The 14,773-nt window shown below is 38.3% G+C and overlaps 1 protein-coding gene across 5 annotated transcripts in view; it reads right to left on the bottom strand.

Moving 5' to 3' along the window:
* The window catches only part of USP9X (ubiquitin specific peptidase 9 X-linked), a 136,800-nt gene that overhangs the window by 17,582 nt on the left and 104,445 nt on the right, over positions 1 to 14,773 (bottom strand). For 3 of the 5 annotated variants that reach the window (XM_083172633.1, XM_083172635.1, XM_083172634.1), the window contains exons 33-40: positions 13,019 to 13,192; positions 10,857 to 10,998; positions 5,953 to 6,703; positions 4,475 to 4,598; positions 2,588 to 2,813; positions 2,312 to 2,441; positions 1,982 to 2,167; positions 797 to 1,032 (exon numbers count right to left, since the gene is read on the bottom strand). In XM_083172633.1, coding sequence (XP_083028759.1) covers positions 797 to 1,032; positions 1,982 to 2,167; positions 2,312 to 2,441; positions 2,588 to 2,813; positions 4,475 to 4,598; positions 5,953 to 6,703; positions 10,857 to 10,998; positions 13,019 to 13,192 — 1,969 coding nt within the window. The remainder of the gene's footprint in view (positions 1 to 796; positions 1,033 to 1,981; positions 2,168 to 2,311; positions 2,442 to 2,587; positions 2,814 to 4,474; positions 4,599 to 5,952; positions 6,704 to 10,856; positions 10,999 to 13,018; positions 13,193 to 14,773) is intronic. The other 2 variants (XM_083172637.1, XM_083172638.1) reach the window with 1 other exon arrangement.

Raw genomic sequence — 14,773 nt, 5'->3', positions numbered from 1 at the left:
ATATTGTAAGCATGCAGAATATCGCATACCACTAAGTACGGTATGCGATGGGCGCCGTGCTAGGAAGCAAGTACCAAAAAAAAAAAATACACGAATTGAGCACATACTGTATAGAGTAGATCTCTAGAAAATATATGAATCCTATATGTATTGCTAAAAGAGACCAAATATTATAATACATAAACAAGTCACATTCTGTGAAACACATCAGCTGATACAGCTTACAGTGCTTATTAATGCACATACAGTAATATGGCAATATTGATTTAGATTGGCTATGTATATCGCTGGAGCATGTTTACACTTGGTATTGGAGTACTGCATATTTCAGGAGAGGACGGTCTTCTGTTATGCAGATAATATCCATAGAAGGTACATAGGGTCCATACAACACTTGGAGATTTTATTTATCACCTGCAGACTATTACAAACCTCTACAGGATCCTGGTCACCATGCTGCCAACATCTCCTGACTCACCCTCTCATACCTACAGATTGGACATTTTCATTCTCAGCAGTTTTATGGATTCACTTATTTTCAGAGATACACATGAGCTTCAGATTTTATCAATGGACTGGATCTCTCTAAGATTTACTGTGCTGTCTTAACTTATGTGCTCAATGTTTCATTGAAAAGGAATGTTCATGTAATTAGTGTAATCTAGCCATGTGCCATCTACCATAACGGAGTCCTACTGAATTACAAAGCACTGATTTAGTTTTTTCTTTAGGCAAAGTAACAGTATAACAATTACAACATTAAAATAAGAAATGTAAAACACAAAAATTAAAGTACATTATAATTTGTCACCTGCCACAGCAGTTCGCTGAGAACGGTAGAGGAGAACTGTGGATTTTCCCAACAACAGAATCTCAGCAGTTTGATGGTCTCTTCTGAGTTGCTGCAGTCCTCAATTATCTTCTTCACATAACTGGTTTTCACAAATAACAACTCTGCTACGTTTTGCTGCAGAGGCATTATAGGCTGCGATAAATTGGGGTCTCCATAGGGGTTTGGGAGTGGTGGGTTACCTAGAATTGGAAAAAAAATAAAATTAAAACACTGTATTCAAGATAGTTATTAGTATGAGTAGTATTACTTTCAGAGCATAACTCATACGTGAAGTACAATGAATATAGAACATTGTTCCTACTTTGACAAGCTTACATAGTCTTCCTTTAACTCCATAACAAAAGTATAAGCAGCACTTATTATTATTTAAGCACATACAAAAAACAAAAGCTGAATAAAAGTAGAAAAAATGTGGGCGTAATTTAAATCACTTCATTTAAAAAAAAAAAAAATTAATGAAATTAAATTTGGGACACATTAACGTTTTGGAGTAATTTGAGGAAACTTTTGCACCTCAATTGTGACCTGTAATTATGGCACCAATTAAGAAAACTGTAAACTTTCAATTGCCTAATTAGTTCTTCGGTATAGAACATTGTCCATGGGGTCCTGATGAAATTCCTGATCTTTTGATCTTAAAATAAGGCATTTTCCAAACTTTTCACCTCCTGTAAAGTTTAGAGAATTCTAAGCCATGTTAGTTCCTATTACAGTTACTGTGGCTGGATTTCTTAAAGAATACAAAATATGTAAAAAAAAAAAAAAAAAAACACACCTTACAGCTGCAAATGGCATAATACCACAAACTATATATATACATACTATACCATCATATAATTAAAGTACTTTAAAAAAAAAATATGAATCCTTATATTTTTATGGTTACAGATGTACAGATTGAGCCCTCCTCATTTAGCCCTTTAATAGGATTAAGTGAGTAATAGGATTACTCTAATATACTAGGAGTACTCTACTAATACTAGGATTACTCTAGTAATAGGACATACTGTTTTGTTCTATGTATTGTATTGCTGCTGAGAACAGTAGGATAGCCATGGTGAGCCACAACCTAAGGAACTAAGTTGAGAGGGGCTCCAACTGTACTACATTAATGTAGAAAGACATTACCATTAATAGAGGACTGCATACGCGATGATACATCGCAACAACGGATTAGCTGTGACACTACAGTGTACAATTTGCCCAATTCCGCGTACTGGTATTTGATTGGAGGACCTGGCCCTTCATCCATTGCTACTAACATAAAAGTTGCAGGCACATTGAGTTTCAAAAGCTGGGTCTTTTCTTGCATGCCTGCGAATGAAAGATATACATTTTATATTAAAATCCATGAACATAACATTGTACGTATATAATGACAATGCAAGCCATGCCAATGAAAACATGCTATTGTATAGAACCATTATTAGAAGATAACAAATAAGAGTGTTTTCTCACCGAGATTAGCATACATGACAAAGAGGTTGAAGTACTGTTGTAGATGACGTCCATGCTCAGACACTTCTCTTCTCAGGAGGTTCAGCACAGCTCTCAGTAACTGATCACTCAGGCTCAGATTATCATAGGCCTGGAACACAAACCACATTTATGAACAAGAAAGAGAACTCACAACTGCATGAAGTGCTGAAAGAAAATATAAGAGATTATCATGAATGGCAGCTTAACATTCAATGCTCTTTTATTTGCTGCAAGTTTTTAAAACAAAAAATGTACCTGAGTTGATGGTCCAGGTGAAGCAAAGGGCAAAGTACAGGGTCCATCTTGCAAAGAAAAATGTGCAATAAATACTACAAGTTTTGCAAAAGCTCCCCTAACTTCAGCACTAGGGCACTCCAAAAGGTATTCAGAGAAGCGATTTGAATAAGCAAAAAGAACGCCATGTGCAAACCAGTAGCGGACATTCTTGCTATGGCGGAGTAAGATGCATAGGGCATCATACCTAAAACAAAGGGATAATAAAAAGAACGTCAGATTTTCCTAGAATACCACAACATAGATCAAGACAATGATTGCTTGAAAAAACATTTACAGTCCAATTCCGATCTGAATATATATATAAAAATATAGATATTACCAGAAACTGTTGAAATGTGCCCCCCAATACCCCATAAGACCCCATATCAATCTAATGCACAGTAAAGGCACCAAACAACAGAAGATGTGGATCGCTACTAAAATGAATAAACCCATTTAACATATCTGATGAAGCCTCCTACAGGTTACATATAAATCAGAAATGCATAAATTTGACTTGCAGGACCCACATGAATTGGCTTGGGATGCTGATATAGCTGAAACTCTAGATCAGCGGTTCTCAAACTGTGGGTCCTGACCCCCAAGTGGGTCTCGAACTTCTCAGTACGGGGTTGCAACTATTCAAAAATCTGTTGAATTGTTTATTTTAGACTCTTCCCATCATGTTATGCCTCCACAATTAGGCCATGCAGGTGCTCTCTGATGACTTCACATGTTATGTGATCTTCTGCAGTAACTTTCTGGGGTCCCGTAATTATTTTTATTTTCTGATGGGGTCCCAGAACAAAATAGTTTGAGGACCCCTGCTCTACATAGAGGAGATTGGGATTTTTTTTTTTGAATGTAGCTTCTAACTCCATATGTGTGCGCATAATAAACTTCTGTACAGGTGGTACTATGTTCCATCATGACTACACAATATGTTCCCGGAGGTATCAATTTTGTGTTGGAGATGTGGCATTAATACTAGAACTTCCCTACACACTTAAGTGGATGTATCCAAAACTTTATTCCTTTTGTAAAGATATCAGTTCACTACCCCACACTTTGATCAGTTTAAATATTCCAATTGGCATTGTTTAGATGGAGCCGCTCTCATCTGAGCGGCTCCCATACCACCATCGCAGCCTGCACGCATGTCAGAGACGCCCACCTTCCACCAACAGCCGCCAGATACTGAAATCTGGCGCGCTGGCGAGGAGGGAGAGAATAACCCCATCTGTATGTCCCAGATGCCAATCACCACCAACACTAACTTATTAAACATGTTACAGTATTTCAGCAGCTACGTCTAAAGTCTCTGCAGCTTGGAAACAACCAAGGTCCCTATGATAAGTGAGATTACAAAAGCTTGGCGTGTGTACTCTATGTAACATATGACAAACATCTTACGCAACTCTTCCAAATGTTCTGAAAAATAGGGGACCCATGGACTTCATATTTTCATACACAGACATCCCCATCATTTCTATAAGGCACGATACTAACATCTCTGATGTATAAAGAGTCTAGGAGAATCCATTCAGTACTATTACTCTTCTATTCCCAACACCCCCCCCTCCCTTTTTATTTATTGGTTTCTCTTTAATGTGATTTGCCACACCACACTCCCCTCCCATTATTATATTACCCCATCTATGTTTGCATGGTTTAAAACTAAAATATTTAGATCAAAAATACTTATATATATATATATATATATATATTTTGTCATTTCTTGATGACATTTGAAACCTATTTTCGATATGAATTTAATATATGTTAACTTTATTTATTTTTTTGTTCATCTATTGAATAAAATTGTTTATTACAATAAAAAAGGTATAAGTTTGACAAAAAGATTACCAGTCACTGGCAGGACCACGGACAACTTTCTTTGTATGAAATCCTGTAGTAAACAAGAATTTAGCAGCAAGCTGTATACTAATCATGGTTATTTCTTCTGGCTCAGGCATCAAATGTTCTTGCCCTGAAAATATATACAAAGTGTAAAAGGAGTTTTCCGATTATTAACCATTTTTGCATGGGTGATTCAACAGAAAATCGTAGTACCAACTGTAGTAACCAGAATAATCCTTTTTTTAAATTGCACCAAAAAAATATATAAAAGGGACGTTTTTATGAAGCGCATTTTTGCACTAAAATTACATATATTTGGTTATAAGGCTTTGGACAAAATATTCAGAACAAGGGTAAAGTGCATGATGTATTGAATATATGGAGGAAGTCAAAATACAGACAGTCAAAATACCAACAACCATTGTCAGACAGTCAAAATGCCAATATTCATTATGCAACATGGTCAAAATGCAGACATGCGTTTCATGATTTTGTTCTTCGAGAACGACTTGCTCTTACTTCATGGTCCAATAGGGCAGTGTTAGATTATATTAGTGTACACAAAGTACGGCGAGCACAGTGGTACACTTACAGTTGACCTGCGTCAACATAGACGCCAATAAAAAAAAAATGTTCGCATTTTAACCTTGTCTGTTATTGACCATGTTGGCAAAAAAAAATGTTGAACATATTTTGACTGTCTGCCACTGCTTGTCTGTATTTTGTCTGTAGATATTTTGAATGTCAGGAAGTCATACTGAACCCTGATAGAAAGATAACTGAACAGTGCAAAGCTAATTGGGCAAGGTCAATATCTACTGTAAATGTACAAAAACACGTGTGTACTGTGCTAGTGTTTGGTGTGTTTTTTTCTCCAAATATAGTTCTATATAGTTCTATTTTTGATCCCCATGGAAATTACAACTGTACGCTTTTGGTTCATTGGGGCAGATGTATTAAGCCTTAACAAAAGATAAATGCAAATGTGATAGAGAGATAAACGTCTAGCCAATCAGCTCCTTACTGACTTTTTCCAAACACAGCCTGTAACATGGCAGTTAGGCGGTGATTGGCTGAACGTTTATCTCTCTATCACCCATTATCTCTTGTTAAGGCTTAATACATCTGCCCCATTGTTTCAAGCAACCTTTTAGTCCGTTCTTCTAAACACAACATAAAGTCACGGAAATCATTCAGTAGCCTGTACAGATTTTTATATTGTAGCAAGTATTAAATTCTTCACAAAACCTAAACAAAAAATAGACCCCTTTGCTTAGAAATTCGCGGTGTTTGTTGAAATAACAAACACCGTCAATTTCTAAGCAAATTCTAAAACAAAAACTACATTTTAACTAACGAGGTTGTATTATCCCTATAGATTTTAATATTTCACGGTTACATGACATTACTACACACAAGACAAAATATATTTCACTGGAATAACTACATGTATGTCATCTAAGTAAGCTTCAAGTATTACTGACCTGGGGGAGGGTTCAAATAGACACTGTTACAGGTTAGTAACTTCTTTATAAATTGGAAATACTCTAAGCTGAATTGCATCCGATTGTGCATGAATTGGACATTTTGTTTGCGCACACTCCGTTCAATAGCTGATGGCATCTTGATCTGATGGGGTTTTGAGGTGATTGCTAATTCTGTAATATATTTGATCAACTCATTGTCTTTGTCTAGAGTGTCCATACGTTCATAAAAAAGAATGTAGGCATTCCACCACCTCTTTTGACGTCGGTATGACATTCTTTTCATCATGTGGTCAAACACTTCCCCCATGTACTCTCCACCAAAGCACTGGTTTTTCATTTCCTCATCATCGTCCATTTTGCATTCTGTTACATCTCCATCATCAAACTTATACCAGCGGTTCTTTTCACCATCTCCACCATTTCTTTGGATAATGTAAGAATAATAATGACCTCCGCTGGCCTGTCCACTATGCACCAAAACCCCTACTAATCTGTATTTAGTACTGCCAGCAGGTTCATTCTCAGTCTGTTCGTTTGGGATAACCTGATTCTCAGGGTTTACATCATCGCCTTCCAACTTTGCTACACCGGCCACTGTGTATGGCTCCATATCTAGCTCTCGTGGAAACTCAAAATAGTCATTGAATTTAATTGCACATTCCCTTTCCCAGTCATAGTCAAAGCGTTTTAACTGGATGGCTAAAACAGGAGGCAGCTTCTTAATCAACAAGCGCTTCACCGTATCAACCTACAAATAAAAATAAAAAAATTAAGAAAGTTTTGCAATCTCAAGGAAGTTGTTCCTGAAAAAATGTAGGTCACAGATTATAAAAACTATTTTGGGAATATAAATTATCTGTAGCATCAAAACCTGGAAAATAAATCCAAAAAATTAAATAAGTAACATCAATACAAGCAGAGTAAATTATAATGGTTATAGGAATGGCAGATTTGCAACAAGTAGGATAGTCTTTGAGAACAGTCAAAGTGATAACAGATAAAAGGGTAGATTTATCAAAAGCTTGGAGAGTGAAGTATCAACCAATCAACGCCTTCTGCCATTGTACAGTTTATGTTTGGAAAATGACAGGAGACGATTGGTTGGTACTAGTTCTCTCTCCAAGCTTTGATAAATCTTTACGCCATCATGCTGGTAATTATCTAATCACTTTGGTGTTTCAGAAAGCATAGAAATCCTGGTACACTAATCTTCCTGTGTATACACCGAAAAACAACAAAATCCAGAAAACTTCAAATAGGAAAGACAATATATCCCATACACAATTGTAATAACTTTAAAACAACCCTATGCTCTTCAATGAAAAATATGTACTTTGGAGCACTGTATTGCTTCTGATGTATCACTTGCATTAGCATGTAGTTTATAATGTACATAAAACTGGAAACTATATTAAACTTTTTTTCCCCCCAGTTTGTAAATATGAATAATGCGACTTAAACCAAGGCGTGTTATCGACAGTAAAAAGACTTGTACGGCATCTTTTTATTCTTAAAATACCACTGGACTATAATAAGAGACTATATAAGAATATATATAAGAATAATAACATTTAGCTGGAATTTCTTTTGTTATGGGACACTACGGCTGAAATAGTGATACCTTTTAAAATGAACTCTTTCTCCTTCATCCATGCTGGGGTACACTGGACCATGGGGCAGTAGACTGGGATTGCAGGAGATGGCACAAACTAAAGACGTGTAGTTTTAAATTGTTTCCTCGGCTCAAGGCATTGCAGACCTCATGATTGCGGTCCGGTAGTTCCTGGATGCCCTAGCAGAGGCGCTTTAGTAGCATTGGTGCAAACAGGATGTCACTTTTCATTATTCTTGAGATCAACTGGTGAACCTTAGAAACTGCCAGACTCAGAGATTTCTGTCCATCTAGTTTGCTTTCTCCCCTTACAGTGTATCAGGTGACTAAATGGGAACAGTCGCTGAAGGTGGTCCCTTGCTTGAGACACTGACTTCAATTTAAGCCTTCCTTAGGTGTGCTTCTCTTTGCAGGAGGTGTTCTTTTTAGGCGTGAGTTAGATATTATTGCTCAGGCTACCATCAGTTAATGTACCTTTCTTCTTGTGGCCATCTAAAATTAGCTGTTTCTGCAATCTGTATTTTCTTTTCTCTGGAGGAGTCTAATGCGGTCTGAAGCATGCATTGTCCAAGCAGGGAAGAAACAGATAAAAGGCAGTTTTTGTTGCGCTGACAGGAGTTAGCGAACGAGGGTTCTGGAGGTGTCTGATGGGATCCCTCAACACCTAGTCCGGTCGAGTTCCATAAGTTCAGAAACCGGTGGGTGGAGTGGTCTTCAACTGCCTGGGCTTCATTTAAGCCCGTTAAGTTGTCAACACTCTTGGGTCTCTGCCATGGTGTTGCTTCTTAGGATGTGGCAGGCAATTCCTGCCCAGCACCAACAGGCACCCAATATCAACCAGATATATACAGAGGCCCGAGAAAGACGGGCAACAGGAAGCCTTAAGCAAAAGTTAACATTATGCCCAGTGACAGTGACAAATACAGCTGAAGCGGAGATGCAGCAGTGCTTCCAGACATGCTGGAGACGGTCATTCCATTTTTAAAAGGGGTTGTTGAATCAGTACCAATCGTTTTTTTTTTCCTTCTTTCTATCCTATCCTATTCCCTGATCGGAAGCCAATACTTCTGGCAGATTCTCAATCTTTGCACGATTAACACCACATTTGGTGTTAATTATGCTCAGATGGAATCTATTCAATTAGTTGCCCAAGGAATAAAGGCCAAGAGATTATGGCAAAGCTCTGCGTCAGGGTTGCTTATGACATGTTCCTGTTTGGGACAGTTTTCTTTTTCTCCTCTAGTTCACTGTCAGGTTGGCTCATAAGGTCCAGCCATCAGCTTTGGCCACTGCCCTACATGATTTCAGGAATTTGAAGCTGGATATACACTAGAGTCGACTGTTCATTGTAAACTATATAAACAATAATGATAGCATTAGCAATATATTCTGCATATCACCTAATGTGTACAAACTATATAGATAACAATGCGCAATTCGGCAGGTCTTTAACAATGTCAAACGTGGTCTGTAAATGCAGCTCAATGTGGACTAGACCATTTAACAACTGCCGTCTGAGTGGGAAGAGGATGATGTCATTGAACGATAACGTTCAGTGTGTATGCACTATATTGTTTGCCTGAGCGTTTAAAGGAAATTGTTGACTATATCACTCAAACACTATATCGTCTAGTGCAGGCATGCCCAAACTATGGCCCTCCAGCTGTTGGGAAACTATGAGTCACATCATGCCTTGCCACAGTTTTGCTATTAGGAAATGCTATCACTATGCCAAGGCACACTGGGATGTGTAGTTTCACAACAGCTGGAGGGCCACAGTTTGGCAATGCCTGATCTAGTGTGTACTCGGGGTGGTGATGGTGAAGAAGGTATTGCAGTAACTCTTTCAAAGGATCTATTAATGGAGGTCTAATCGGCTGTCCAGTTCCGCTTAACTGCACATGCCAGAAAGCAGAAGCATGGCCGAATTCTGAATTTTAAGAAACAGCTGATAACTTATAGGAACCTACTATTTGTAAAGGGGTCTTCGGCACATCTTTACAGTGTGCTCCTACCAGTGTCTAGAGCACTGACAGTCTAGGATTTGGTTATGACTGTGCTGTCTGTGTCTCCTCTGTCTATTATGGTGTGCATGAAACTGCTGGATACCATGGTCTCCACCTTGATTGGTTTGCCTTGTTCATCATCGAGTGCAGCCCTAACCTTCACTGTTGTTGAGCTTTAGGCAAACTTTCTAGCTCTTGGGGGCCTAGTGCACACTGGCCAGCCGACCAGGTTGTATTCAATGTGAAAAAGCCTTGGTTTCCTATGTAAAACATCAGGGCGGCACCGGAGGCAACAATGGTGGTAGCCCGCATTCTTTCCTGGGCATGTGTCAACAATTGTGACGCAAATTACATAAGCAGAACTAGGTTTGGCTGCTTCCACTTGCACAATGCAGTTTGTTATTTTCATGAAGCTGGGGAGGTTCTACAAAGTATTCCTTCATTCCAACTAACGATTGTTTCGGCTTTCCACTTGAACCAGGAAATTGTCTCTGGCGTTTTGTCAATCTGATTTTGCGGGTCAAACACAATCTGGCTGTCAGCTGTTGTACAGGCTCTGAAGATCTACTAGGACAGAACAGTTGCCGATCAGCCACAGATGATCTGCTTGTTCTTTACAAAACTCAGAAATGTGATTGGTCTGCTTCAAAGTGGACCACTGCACATTGGATTGGTTCCATCATCGCTCAGGTGTTGGCCCATTCTACAAGGGTAGTGGCAATGCATGGGTCTTTCGTGAGGCAGCTACCTGGTCCTCTGTCCACTTTTTCTTTTTTCATGTTTTTGCCTCTGGCAATGCACACTTTTGCCGTACAGCTCTAAAGTCAGGCAGCCAAAGCTTTCCCTCAACTGCAGGCAGCTGTGTAACATCCCATGGTCCAGTGTCCCGCAGCCTGATGAAGGAAAAAAGGTTATTTCTGGTATTTACTGTTAAATTATTTCCTCTGAGTCCAGCTGGGTGACACTGGGTTCACTATCACACTCAGTTGTGCAGCATGTCTTGACTGTTATTTTCCCTACTGTTTTAGTGTTTATCTAATAGGTTCACTAGGTTACTTCTTCTCCTTGCTTTGCCAATTTAAAGTTCTATTGGAGTGCTGGGGATGCAGACGGTAGGAGCTTAGGGTGAAAGCTATATATTAAGCTTAATTATTTTATTATTCAATAATTTATTGATTTTTATATTTAGCTTAATTGCATATCAGCTCCTGCATGGGATAATAACATTCTAATAAATTCTACTTTTAAGCTGCTCAAACTTCGGGGGGGAAAAAGAAACTCACTTTTTTGTTGCACTTTTCACAGTGATATGCGTTTGCCCCTTCCAGCAGGTCTCCTTTGACATACTGCTCCATTGAGTCCAGGAGGTTTTGATGGTTCCTAATATCTACATTCAAGGTAGTAAAAGACTCTTCACATTCGTACCTACAAATGCAAAAACATTATTGTTGCAACAGACTAGTAATAGCAACATTCAGGAAGATGCAAAACATTAACGATATAATAAGCATAATTATATAAAATCTTTCCTTTCTGTACCCCCTTTCCCATATCAACTTAAATGTGAAAGTCAACAATTAAAACAATTGTTCAGTTAAGGCAATAAAAAGATTTATGGGCATCCAGAATATTAAAGCGAACTGGAAAGATAGGGATACAGAAAGTAATTTAGCTAGAGCTAAAATGAAATGGATTTTTAATTTGGATACTATGGTCCCTAATGGACTAAATGCAGATTTTGAATTGAAGTGGTTTTTAAATTAATGTATATTTTTAATTTGTATTAGATTTTATTTACACTTCTCTAATCAATTTTTTAAATGTATTCACTTTCAAAATGTATTCTGTTTTAAAAAAAAACTTGGTATCCACTGTCATTTTGAGATATTTGTGTGTTCTTATCAGCAATATGAACTGTATTATATATGAACCATTGCTATTAAGCACAAGCACTTGATATACGTTTTTCTTGTAAGAGAATTTCAAAGATGGCCATGCGTTCCATGTCTATTAAATATAGCACCGTGCGTTCCATTCTAAGAACGCCCTCTATATAATGTATTTGCATTAAACTGTATTATATATGAATTATTGCCATTAAGCACAAGTACTTTATATAAGGTTTAATCAATATTATTACTATTTCTTTGGGATAGAAATTCAAAGATGGCCATGCGCTCCACATTTATCCAATAAAGCGCCGTGCGTTCCATTCCATTCTAGGAACGAGCGCCCCATCAACCCGGCATTAGGCTGACGTCACCATGAGCGGGCGGATGCCGCGCGACGGAGGGACGGGCGCATCGCTGGCTTTCGCCCCCATGTGTCAGATGCCTTTGTCGACCAGTGGCGCACAGCCATTGTGTAAGGGCGGCCTCAGTCCCTTACGTGAAGACGCCATCCTTGTGGAACACGTCTTCACAGGAAGTGCTAGGCTGGTCTTTATGAACCCGGATATCCGTGCGTTCCAGGTGTGTGGAACGCACGGGCGTTTTTATCTCTTCTCATCTGACTTATTACTTGTTTTTATGCCTCATTTGAATTATGTGTATATGAGTGATATTTTAAGCCACAGTATCTGTCCTTATAAAATATATAGATATGTATTCTTGGAATATTCTCGTTGTGGCCCCTTCTCTTCCTGGAATACCCACTTCCTGAGGTTTGGGTATAAATATGGATGCAGTGCACTCCAGAGACAGGCCTTGAAAAAGATTCTCAATCGAAACGCATTGGCTGGCTTTCTGGACCTGCACAAGAGTTTTTTCCTTGTATGTTTGGACCATCCTGATACTACTGGACAATTGTACTAAGGTACTGGGTGTTCACTCACCAATCATCCTGGACTTATCCAGAAAGTTTTTGATGTATTGTGTGTGAGTTCTACAAAAACATCATTCACCCACCCTTGGATACATTGTTTAAGTGTACTGGTGGTTTACCTTTTTTTCCGTTTTGTGGCAATAAAAGTATTTTTAAAGTGAAAGAAACCCAGATGTGCTTCAAACATTTCTGCGAATTGTGAGTTACTGGTACGCTTACCTAAAAAGAAACCTTTACATGTGTCAAAACATCTAATTTTAGTGAGTGAAATGTATGTCTATTTGAATGGTTCGGACACTGTGGTGAAGGTCGTATTATATCACCATAAAAGATACCTTGATGAGCTTTTAGATACACACTCCCATTGTGAGTGTGGTATGTCCCTACCTTTGCTATATATATATATTGTAAAGACGAAAATTACAGTCCTACTCAGTTAACCCTTCTCTTTGTTTCACATATACGCCATCTGTGAGAACGGGAGAAGGAGAGAGTCCACATACAGACAGCGCTTGGAATATACCCTTATCCTATCTTGTAAACAATTAAAACCTGTGTCTGTTTAATATAAATGGTAAAAACAGATCTAGCCTAAATGTCATCCATAATGGGAGACACTTACCTATGAGGGCATCCTTGACAAATCTTTTGATCAGCAAATGATCCTCCTAAAACTTTGCTCAGCATCGTTGGGTGACCTAATGCTTTTAATGCTTCGTCTAAGCTGTCAACCAGTGAATTAAAAAATTCTAAAGCATCATGTTGCTCCCGAAGGTTAACTGGCTCTCCCCAAAGCCTGAGAAGAAAAATAAATGTCAATACACAACAACTGTACTAATTGTAATTTTTTTTGCAAATATTACAAAGTGACTTTTTCATGGCTGATAGACAATATCTAAATTTTTAGGTTCTCATACTTTACCATCTACAAGGACTCAGACTGGGAATGTCCAAGTATACCGAGCTGAGCGGGCAATGTGGTACATTAATTGGGTTTCCACAGGATATATATATTTGTAGGTCTAGTAAAGCCAGCCCAAAAAAAAAATATACAAAAAACCCCCAGAAAACAAATCATTGTCTTCAAAATTATTATTCTGGATTACAGGATAGGGGACATCCATGTTGCAATTAAGACACTTACATTATATCAGGAGCCTATAATTGCTAAACTTATAAAGCCCTTGGCATCAAGCAGAGGGAATACATACAGATGTCCTGTGAACAAGGTGACTGCGTAAGTATACTTACCTTTCCCTGCTCCACCCACACTAACCCCATCTTCCAGCAGCCTAACCCAAATGTAACTCATAGCCGTATACTGTGTCAACAAGGTCTCTCACAGGAAAAAAAATTCAAAGCAGACTGGGATATCAAGATGTGATGTTCAAGCTAATTGATGGAGCAAAGAAAAAAAAAAAAGGCAAAATCGAGGACGGTAGACCTATGCAAAGGTATGCAAAAGAAACTTAGTGCATCACATTTAAGACATCATACGGACTTCCCTTTGAAGATGTCCATCAGTGCCATCAGCTTAAAACTGGCAGAAACCAGAGGGACTAAGGAAAACCCATGTAGTGTCCAGAGAAATTGGCCAGAAGAATTGTGGCCAAAAATCCAATTCACGGAAGAATTGTGGCCAAACAGCCATAACTCCTAAATGGAAACAAGGCCAAACAACTCAACTAGCAGATGCTCTGGACTGATGAGTCAAAATTTGAAATACTGTATCTGGCTTTAATATTTTGCCAAAGGGCTGGAGAGTGGTACAATAATGATTGTCTATAGGCAACAGTGAAGCATGGTGGAGGTTCCCAGCAAGTGTGGGACTGCATTGGCTCCAAATTAATTCTGTAGAAGGACAAAGACCCCCCGAACATACATCCAATGTTATCAAGATCTATATTCAGCGTAAAGAACAAGGAGAACTAGAAGTGATGATATTGCCCCACAGAACCCTGAATATTCACTTGATTTAGATTTCTCATATTTATTTTTATCCATTAATAAAAACACAAACTAGTAACACTTCTATTTTTTAAAGCATTCTTTCTTAGCAGAATTTTTTCCCCACTTGCCTAAAACTAGGACACAGACCTTTTGTCTTTTTACATCTTAAGGACACAACACAGTGGGGGGTAAAGCAGGCCAAATGCGTATTTAGACTCACAAATTGGTACCCAAAGGAATAGATTTGTTATGGTTTATGCTTAAATGAAATGTCCATAGTAGCACGTAGAGAATAAAGTGAAACATAACCAAGGTGGATTTGCAGATATGTTGTGTACAAGTATAGTACACAAGTACAAGTATCTCAAGTACAAGTATCTCAACGGATTCAGTACGAAATCCTAGTGGTTGAAATACCAATGCCAAA

Source organism: Crinia signifera, chromosome 2, assembly GCF_055691185.1.
Source record: "Crinia signifera chromosome 2, ASM5569118v1, whole genome shotgun sequence".
Taxonomy (NCBI): Eukaryota; Metazoa; Chordata; class Amphibia; order Anura; family Myobatrachidae; genus Crinia; species Crinia signifera.
The sequence above is the reverse complement of the archived record's forward strand: the minus strand, read 5'-3'. Positions and strand labels throughout refer to the sequence as shown.